At 34.8% G+C, this 10912-nt stretch overlaps 1 protein-coding gene across 1 annotated transcript in view; it reads left to right on the top strand.

The window, feature by feature from the left end:
* The window catches only part of snd1 (staphylococcal nuclease and tudor domain containing 1), a 449554-nt gene extending 441388 nt beyond the window's left edge, over window positions 1–8166 (top strand). The window contains exons 23-24 of the mRNA XM_039761451.1: window positions 4597–4641; window positions 7485–8166. Of these exons, the coding sequence (XP_039617385.1) occupies window positions 4597–4641; window positions 7485–7550 (111 nt within the window). The 3' untranslated portion in view covers window positions 7551–8166. The remainder of the gene's footprint in view (window positions 1–4596; window positions 4642–7484) is intronic.
* The last annotated feature ends 2746 nt before the right edge of the window (window positions 8167–10912 follow it).

Here is a 10912-nt window from a genome sequence, read left to right as displayed (position 1 = left end):
ATATTTCCAGTTGTAGCAAACACATCATTAACAGCCAACATTCGTAGTTATCTGCTTTAAATATGTCAATCTCTTCTGGCTTTTGCTAAAGCAAGAACAACATGTAATTTTTGTTTGCTTCAAAACAGAATTATCTTCTCCTGTCTGCCACTCATGCCAGTCTCTTCCTGTTGCCATTGCCACTCTGAACAAAGATGCTAATGAAGTGCAAAGGAATTTAAGGTGGCCCAGCATTATGACTTTTTTCGTAGGCTTCAGGGATTCTAGTGTTAAGAATAGCTCTTTTAAAGTACTCTTCTGGTCAGTGTCCATGCCTGATCCATTGATTGCAACATGGCATTCTCATGCAAATACCCACTCTTAAACACACCAACTTGTGTTTTTGGCTGCATGTATGACAAATGAAGCTTCTTATACCCATAAATGCACAAAATCTGAATATCCCAGATTGCACATCATTTATTTTTATTTTTGTTTCTAAAATAAAGTAACAGTAAACATTAAATGAATAGTTTACTGTAAAAGAGGATGTTTTGTGTTGTATAGTACTGTACTGTATGTCTAAGTTGTGTCATCAAAAAAATCTATTAATTTAGCTGAAAAGTTGTTTGTCAGTGAAATCAGGTGTATTCACCTAACAGTGTCTCTTCTTTGCAAATTAAAGCCTCATTTTCTCACCTGCTTTTTCAATCTTTATAATGTAGTCTTTCATAAAGTACACCCAACAATCCATTCCTGTGCCAAAGAATGTTGGTAGCAAAACATAAATTATAATGATGTATGGAGCAATTTTATTTTATGTGCGTAATATGACAATATAGGCAGGTTAAATGAAAAAGGCCTGTTGCTTTTCTCTGCTCACTGTCAGTTTTTCCTTGTTTGATTCCATCCAATTGCATTTCCATTGTGTCAGGTTAAATCATGCTATCCACTGTTCTGTAAACTGTTAACTGATACATTCTAGTGGTAGCTCAATACCTAATTAACCAGTCAAGTCCAAAAGTGAGTTTTAATTGAACTTCATAGTATTGACCAAATATCCTACCCTTAGGAGGACTGTTCAGGTCAGTAAAAATGTCCTTGATGGTCATTGTCATTATAAGTATAGATCCTGAAAATTATTCATGCTTCAGTGTGGTGTACTTGATAAAGTATTTATTTAAATAATTATTACCAATAATAAATATTACCATCATCTCCAGATGAAAAATATTAATATTTTAAAAGGTCCTGCAAAATCTGATTACAGGTTATTTCATTTGTAGTCTTTCTTCAATTAGTTTGATTGCTTGCATACAAATATTTGAAAATAATAGTTTGCCAGATATTAGAAATGTGTTTTAATATAAAATGTTAATGTCAGTACTCCTTTAAACAGATAACTGAATCCAAAAATATACAAAATTAGTATGATGAAGTCATTTGCATTATGAGTTAGGGCTTGACACTGAGCAGCCTTTTATTTTTAAGACCAGAGCTCTAAGTAAAGCGGCAGCACATTAGACAACTTCTGGTTAGAGGGGATATCAAACTTGACGACTACAACTGCCAGTTCTCATCGCTTTGAGGATGTCAGATTACACAGTTACTAATTGCAAGTGATGACAAATTGCACATCTGTGAAATGTCTTTCCAGCATTGTTTCACATTTCTAAAGTATCACAAGCTTGCTGCATACTGATAGCCATTTAACACTGTCTGCCTGTTACAGTGCCTGTACAAATGTGTTTCAGGTGTAGGAAGTTCAGCTGAAATCTCATGCTTTTTTTGCCCTTTTCAGTTCTGTCATGATATGACAAACATTGATGGTTGAACCTCTCTTCTGTTTGTGTACTTCCAAAATGTTCTTTATTCCTCGTGGCAGCATACCATATCAGCTCTCACACGCATAAGAACCTATCTCATCTCTATGCCTTGAGACAAATTCAGATTTATTTGATATAATTTTGGAAAATCAAACACCAATCTGACAGAGTTGCGAGGAATATCGTAATACACAATTAGTGGTCATGGGTGCTCAATGTGACCCCGACTTTCTGAAATTATCAATAAAAAGTATGCGACTGAAAGTTGTTGAAAAAAGCATTTACTGTTGTGGAGCCTTAAGTCAGCAGTTTCAACGAAAACCAGCCATACTCGCGAATCATAGTTTTGAAGAGTTTCGATATCTTGGCTGTTGATTAGTACATGCAAGTAATATCATGACATATATTATAAATCTACATATACCATAACACCATTCCTGCCATATAAGGTTGCTTCATGTGCCTTAGTTTAACAAGAGTAAGGTTCTTTATAAGATGTCTCCCATTTATTGCATATCATGTGACATGTTGTGGCCATCAAATTGAACGTTGGTTGATTAAATATCTTGCCTATATGTGTTGCTTAGATAACCTCTGGATAATTGTGAGATAAAACCTAACACAAGTAATAGAGTTACAGTAGTAAGCTGTAAAACAGGTAGATAGTAATGGAGTTAGTAAGTACAATGTATGAATCTTTCCTCAACTCTCTAGGTTGAAATACTGCTACAATAATAAGATGGTGTTACCAAATTGCTACAAGTAGCCTGTAACAAATAGTAATTGTCTAAATACCAAAAAGGACTACTTTTCTAAGTCTGTGTTTATATTTTTATGCTTTTCTTTTATAATAAAAGAATTTTTCAAAATGTTGAGTTTTTTTGTTTTTTTTTCTTAAATCTATTTTGAATGTGCCTTAATCTAGAAAACAAAAAATTATGCTATGAGCATCCTGGGTTCAAGAAAAGGAATCTTGCTAATCATGCTCCTCTCCTCTATGCCAGAGAAGTCCACATTTCAACAGCCCCACTTTTATAATCCAGTCAGTCAGAAAGCACATCCTATAGACAGACAGCCCAGCTCTTCTGTCATTTTCACTACACTTATGGGCTGTTAAGACTTAAACTTTACAACTAGTGCAGGTTGATGAAAGAAAGAAAAATCAGATACATACTTATGAGCCTTTTTTTGCTCACAGTGCAAATTAGTCTCCTTTTAATTTTTGTACTTCTGTATGATGTACAGCAGTAATCTGCTTTGCTAATACAGTTTGTGCTCTTTTACTCTATGTGAGGAACTAACAGTGATACAAAGCCTAAAAGTAAATCCAATGAAAAAATGTAAATTAGTAATCTGACAACTTCCTCTGGTGTTGGTTCAGCATTGTGACTGCAGCAGAATAATATGGTATCTTCAGCTGACAAATAGTGTGTTTAAGGGAATGATCAATCAACCTGAAGATTCTGCACGTTGATCAGCTCATAATATATTTGGTTTAATGGTCATATTTGGGGTCCTAGGCATTAATTGAGCTAAACCAATTCTTTTCATGTCATGAGACACCACGCCCAACCACATTTTCTTTGGCCTTATCCTTCCACCCCTGTAGGCATATCCTCTTCCTTTCGTTTTGTATGTTCAAACGCCTGTTTTTCTATAGCACAATGTTGACCACCTCAACGTCTTTCTCTTACTTCGGTTTTGTCTCTGTGACACTCATCACATCCATTTTATCATTTTAATCTCTGTTCTTCCCAACTTGACTTCGTCTTGTGGGGTCATCTGCCATGACAGTCTCCCAAAGTATTCTAAGCCTCACACAGATTTAATAAACTTCATGCTTCAGTTTCAGAGAGTCTTCAAGAATTTCTCCCTTGCACCCTTCTCACTATTGCTATCATGGCTTTACCGACATCTCATTCTGCACTGAGCTTTGTTTTGTCATTAAGACAAAATCAGCATTCCAAAGCTACCATTACAGTCCTTTGTGCACTTTGCTAGTCCCCCTCTCTATCATGAAAAGCATTGGACTCCTGACGAATCCCTGTTGCAGCCCCACATTCACCTTTCAAACTTGAACTTTCCTTAACTATCCAGACAGCCATTCCTGCTTTCTTATTTGTTGACATCACCACTGACACTGCCCGTTCTGGTTGGGGTATATGTTTAAAGATACATTAGGATTATTTTTTTTTTTTTTTTTTTTGAAGAAGTCGAAGTAGTTTTCTATCCCATACGTCTTCAAGTTTCAAATTTCAAAATTTGAAAAGACACATTTCCATATGAAAGTTTCCATCTGAAATAGCTACACTGCCACAAATGGAACATTATATCAACATGGTTTACTCATATGTAAAATAAAAATAGTCTACTACCATTTTAAGCGGTTTTCTTTTTGAAAGTTGTAAACTTTTACTACTGTTAAAAGTCAATTAAGTAGTAATTTTATTTGGTTAATTAAACATTTTCTATTGTCTTATACTCCAAAGTAAGATGGTCATCTTTTTTGGAATTTGACCTTGATTTCATAATATGAAAGAAAATTTTAAAATGAAGTAAAAATACACAAGTGTTATTCAAGCATATCAATTTATACAGTTCACTTGCTGTAATGAAGATCATTAAAATGATAATTGAAAATTGGCTTTATTAACCTGCTAAAACTTGCACATTCTCTTTTGCGTTTCATTAATTGTTTTTATTAAAAATCTGTCATTTATCCATGTTCGAGTTAACTCAATTCATTGGTGTTATCTGTAAATTTTTGAACATTTTTTATTCTTCTTTACAGGTTACTGAATACCTCAATGCGCAGGAGGCTGCCAAGGCTGCCAGAGTAAGTATTTCTATGATTCTATTTTTAATTTCATTGATTAATAGAAGTGGGTCTCATTTTCTTTTACATAAAGCATGAATTTATGTGCAAAATTTGAACAGAAAAAATTATAATGAGAAAAGGCCTTTTATCCCAACAAGCTTGTCCATCAAAGTCACCTAACATCAAGTCGAGATTTAAATATCCTTAAAGTGCCACTTTCCACCTCACTTCTTGATAATTTATTCCATGTGTCTGTGCATGAAGAAATCCTTAATATTAGTGCAAAATCTTACCTGAACAATCTTCGAACTGTGTCTCCATGTTCTTGCTGAAGAAATTTTTAAGGTAACAGCTAGGATCCACTGTACATAACTACCAAAAAGTTAAACCCCCTGGCTAATATTGTGTTGGTTCCCCTCATGCTGCCTTAACATATCTGAAAAGTTGGGGTGTGGACTCCAGAAGACCTCTGAAGAGTTTCTATGATAGCTGGACCCAAGACGTTAGCCGCAGATCCTTTGAGTTCTTTAGGTGTCGAGGTGGGGCTTCTGAGAATTGGAATTGTTTTTTCATCTTATCCCACAGATGCTCCATCTGGTTTAGATCTGGGGAATTTGGAGACCAAGTCAACTGATTGAACTCTTTGTTGTGTTCTTCAAACCATTCCTGAACAAATTTTGCAGTGTGGCAGGTTTCATTATCCTGCTGAAAGAGGCCATTGCCATCAGTGAATACCATTGCCATAAAGGGCTGTATGTGGTCTGCAACAATCATTAGTATGTGTCAAAGTAACAAGTGCCTTTGCCAGCATGCTCACTTCCCCATAGTGTATTCTGCTGCCATCTCTTGCACAGGTAAATTATGCACACACACCCAGCTGTCCACATGATCTAAAAGAAAAATGATTCTTCGTGCCACCTTCTTTCATTACTCCATATTCTAGTTCTGATGCTTTGTGGTCATTGTAGGTGTTTTGCCAGTGAATAAAGGTCAGCATGGGCCCTCTGACTAGTCTGTGGCTACATAGCCCCACAAGACCTCCCATTTTGAAGATGCTGTGACCTAGTTGTCTAGCCATCACAATTTGACCCTTGTCAAAGTCACTCAGATCCTTTCCCTGGCCAATTTAACCTCCTTCCAGTACATCACATTTAAGAACTAACTATTCACTTGCTGCCTAATATATCCCAACCCCTGACAGGTGCCATTGTAACTAGATAATCAATGTTATTGACTTCAAACATCAGTGGTTTTAATGCTGTGGCTGATCGGAGTATTTAAGTGATTGTTCTTTTGCATGAATGCATTTTATGTCTTTTGCATACCACATTTATTTTAATCTACATGGAATACTGATAAAAAGTAGGTTATGTATTTTTCTGTAGCACCAGTTTATACATCGTGGCAAAGTAATTTGTTATAATGTTAAGTTTTGCTAATTTCATGTAAACAAAACCTAACTGAATCCAATTCAGTTTCTGATGTGCACATTTAGTACTAAAAGTACACAAGTATCAATGGAATATGTTAATGCTGTGCACAGTTTCTTGGTCTTAAAATTCTGTTTATTTTTTAGACAGTTTGCAACCTCTTTGTTTCTGTTTAATTTTTTATTGTTGATTAAATACAGTACAGTGAAAAAAGATTTCCTCAAATTTTCTGCATTGTTGCAAAGTTTTCATAGGAATTTTAAGTAGATATTTTCATTGGTTAAAGTAAAACGAAGAATGTAGTTCGAGAGGAAGCAAAGTCAATGTATTGAGAAAGTTAATGAAATGCTTATCCTTTTATTTGCCCCTAAGTAAAGTTAATCCAGTTATTAGGAAAATTTATGACTGAATCCTGATTTTAACAAAATCTTTTTTATTTAATGTAGCTGCCTTCCTCAATTTGAATTTGATAATGCACATATTCTAGATGCATATTCTAAAAGAAATATACAACTTCTTTTCTGGAGGTTGTACAAATGTATTTATATGTATCATTCTAGAAAGAGTTCTCAGTCTCTATTGTATAAATGCTTTGAGATGATTGGCTAATCCTAGAGCAATTAACTTCCTGCCAGAATCTTGCTGGGGCAAGGTATTTGACTGTAAATGAAATCTCAAATACACTTAAAACATCTTTCAGGCCTGTTACAACGTGCCTAAGATTAGGGTTTATTACTCATCTATCAGTAAGTTATTGGATAGAAATGGGGTCCCTAGTCAGTAGAAGGGGAGAAACCTCTTAAGTCTTTATTCATGTTTTAATTATTAATTAATTAATTTATTTATTTATTAATTAATACATTGGATTATTAAATATTTCCCTTTTGATACTTTGTGTTCTGAACCTGCTTAGTTCGTTATAGGGTTGCAGAGAGCTGTAACCTATGGCTGGCACTGTTAGGAGTAAAGCAGAAATAAATATACTCACTCTCTTTTGTTACAGACTCCCTATTAGCCTAACAAATGCATTTATATATGTGTACTTTTCCTTCTAAGTTCAAATGTCATCAAGCTTTTTTTTTTCCCCAGTTTTTATTTGTCATTAAGTGTTTAATCTTACTGAGTATTCTTTAGGCTGTTAACCATCTGTTCTAACTTGCTGTCTATCTGCCTTTGACTAAAACAAATATGGCAGTACTTCAGGGATTAATTTAAATCTGGGTTTTATACTAATAGGATTTCTTACTAGCATGTAGAGTATTTTGTTTTCCAGAACTATCCATTAACACCACCAATATGGCTGACTTATAAGTCAATTATAAATATTTGTGGTATTTACAGTCAGTTAAACTGATTATTATTCTTCCAGAGATTATTTTGTTTGTTTGTTTGTTTATTTTCTTTCTTTCTTTCTTTTTTTTTATTGAACAGTTGAACCTTTGGCGCTATGGAGATTTCCGAGCTGATGATGCAGATGAATTTGGCTTCAGTCGTTAAACCCTGCCATTCCAAAGACTTTTTTTTTTTTTGAAGATATCATTAGCATAACTCTGCTGAGATGGTCCTTATATATATATATATATATATATATATATATATATATATATATATATATATGTATATATGCAGATATGCAGAGATATATAAATAAATTGCTCAGTGCCTGTTGCATTCATATCTTGCATCTCAGCAACTGGCCCTTTGGAGACGTTTACACCAAATCATCTTTAAATATTTGAAAACTCAAGATAATCTGATCATTTCGCCTATAATTATCTGATTGTGATTTGATATTTTCATGCAGTTTGGGGGTTGTTACATTTTTTTTTTTCTAAAACATTTCAGATAAAGAACTATATGCATTAATCTGTTTTAATATACATATACACTTAAATTGAGGTTAAAATGAGAGTTTCACCTCAGTGTAGAATTTTACAAATTTATTAATGTTTTTTCTCACCCTCATGTGTATTTAAAAAAAATTGTTTTTCCAATTAACGGTTATTTCTATTTCCTGTATGCTGTGATAAACAGTATTTGATTTTGATGTCAAATGGTTATTATGTGTTTAAATCCTGTGCCCCAATAAAATAGTAACTACCTAAATATGACAGATCAATGTTCTTGTGTTTTTTGTTTTTGAAGGAAAATGATAAGTGACGTAAAATGTGACTACTCATTGGTGTAGGGATTTACTGTGCATGTGAATGTTTTAAGTTACAATTTTGTTTTCAAAATATAAACTAGTCTTTATTATTGATTATTTTTTAAATATATGAAGTATGAAAATACATGAGATAAAGTCAACATCTTACACTGGCCCCTTCTGTATGGTACTGCCATTACACATGCATGTTGTAAGTAATGATTTAACAGCTCTGTTCATAGTACAAGGGTTAAAAGCAGGTTATACATAGCACATCCCCTAATTAAAAAATGATGATTGATCAAACAGCACCATGACATTTTGTCTGCTCCTTTGTACACTGATAGTCAAATCCCCCCCCAACAGATACTATAGAAAGTCTTTAGCCTATGGCTTTTCCTGTGAGCATACCTTGGTCCAGCTTCATCCTGTGAAGATTGTTGTTTTGAATTGGGCCCATGTTCCATAATGAAAAGTCTTCAGAATGACAATACTCTCAAACTCCATGATTTCAGGCAGAGGATGGCCAAAGCCTGTCCTGGTAGTACTTAGGAACAAGGTAGGAAACAAACCTGGACATGGAGCCCATCCATTGCAGAGCTTTCACATGCACACACTCATCTCATTAGGGTTTGTTTCAATTTGGCTCTCAACTTTCAGATTTTTGAGGATGTGTTTAGAAATCCATGCAGTGACAGGGATGGTGTGCAATCTCTACACAGATACTGACTAGGCACAGCATTTAAACCCCAGGTGCTAGATCAATGATATTACAGTGTTCCCATCTGTGCTGCCCAACAAGATAGTAAATTTAAAAATAACTGTTGTGTCATATTTGAGTCTAGAGTTTGTTGTGGCTATGAATAACATTTTGGGTATATCAGTATAGTTGGGTTGGCGTGAGCAAAAGTTTTCAGTTACATTTGCCTGTGAGTTCCGCTTTCTATTGTGCAAAATAATTTTCTGTCCATTAATAATATTTAATATATAATAGTATTTATTAGAGAGGTATATTTATTTAAACTATTCCAGCACAGTTTGTTTATTCAAATACAATGTGTGTTGCTCATGACTGGAACAACCAACTTGATTGTGTACCATTTTAATAGGCCATTACATAATGTAAATTTTTAAGCAGTCATTCTCACTGAAATATATCTATTAACGTTAGAATTAACAGAGTCTACGAAAAAAACTCATAGATCCGGCCCACCTTAAAACCGTTCTCACTTCTCCGCCAGCGTCCTTTGTCTTCTACATGTGCCAATTAAGAGGAGCAGCAAGTAGCCAGCTACTCCATCCCCCACCGTCACAGAACGTTCACTAAGTTTTCCCAGCTCATGCCTTGTTTGATTATCTGGGAGTGACTCAACTGCTGGAGTTTTAGAGTGGAAATAATTGATTGTTATTTGGAACACATGCATTTCATGTGTGTTCCGTTTCTACAGTAATCTCTTCTTAAAACAGAAACGTTGTCATATTTTAGTAATAAATGTTACAAAATGTAGGCATAAACTATAGAATGTATGAAGCCTGATTTCCAAAGATCAAATAAACACTTTCACAAAAGGTTGAAGAACAACACAATAGTTTCCGTGGCATAGCGCTAAGATTTGCTTCTCAGAGTGCAGCATGCTTCTCGTGCCTTAGAAACTCAAGTTCAATTCCCCACTAGGGAGAAAGTGTTGCTTTTTTTTTTCTTTTTAACCATGGCCGCGCCACTGCCTGCCTGCAAGCGTCTGCTTTCTGCGTGCTGGGGCGTTTTTCTTTTTTTTCTTTCTTTCTTAAGTAAATCAATAAGTTTAAAATGTCGATCGCAGTTATTTCTGTTGATTAATTCATGCTTTCATTGATTATAGCTAATACTGTTATCAAGTGGTCGCTATTTTTGCCTGTTGTATACAATCTATCTAGCTGCCTGCGTGCAGTGTGTGTCGATTGATATATGATTTAATGTATTTTCTTTTTAACCTCAAACGGACATAAAATGTATAAACTGGTATGCACTGTCGGTTAATGAGATCGTTATAATTTCATGTGGGATGCTCCTTTTAAAATATTTTTTAATAATTGATGCTGCAATTAACATGAACAAGTGTCCTTATAACTGTTATTTTTAAGATCCATAACACACAGACAGAGCACTGCGTAATAGAGAGACAGACAGGCAGATAAGTCACTAGATATATACAGTGCATCCAGAAAGTATTCACAGCGCATCACTTTTTCCACATTTTATGTTACAACCTTATTCCAAAATGGATTAAATTCATTTTTTTCCTCAGAATTCTACACACAACACCCCATAAAGACAACGTGAAAAAAGTTTACTTGAGGTTTTTGCAAATTTATTAAAAATAAAAAAATTGAGAAACCAGATGTACATAAGTCTTCACAGCCTTTGCCATGAAGCTCAAAATTGAGCTCAGGTGCATCCTGTTTCCCCTGATCATCCTTGATCTTTCTGCAGCTTAATTGGAGTCGACCTGTGGTAAATTCAGTTGATTGGACATGATTTGGAAAGGCACACACCTGTCTATATAAGGTCCCACAGTTGACAGTTCATGTCAGAGCACAAACCAAGCATGAAGTCAAAGGAAGTGTCTGTAGACCTCTGAGACAGGATTGTCTCGAGGCACAAATCTGGGGAAGGTTACAGAAAAATTTCTGCTGCTTTGAAGGTCCCAATGAGCACAGTGGCCTCCATCATCCG

Source organism: Polypterus senegalus, chromosome 8, assembly GCF_016835505.1.
Source record: "Polypterus senegalus isolate Bchr_013 chromosome 8, ASM1683550v1, whole genome shotgun sequence".
In the NCBI taxonomy this organism is placed as follows: Eukaryota; Metazoa; Chordata; class Cladistia; order Polypteriformes; family Polypteridae; genus Polypterus; species Polypterus senegalus.
Note: the sequence above shows the minus strand (reverse complement) of the source record. Positions and strands in the feature narration are given on the sequence as shown.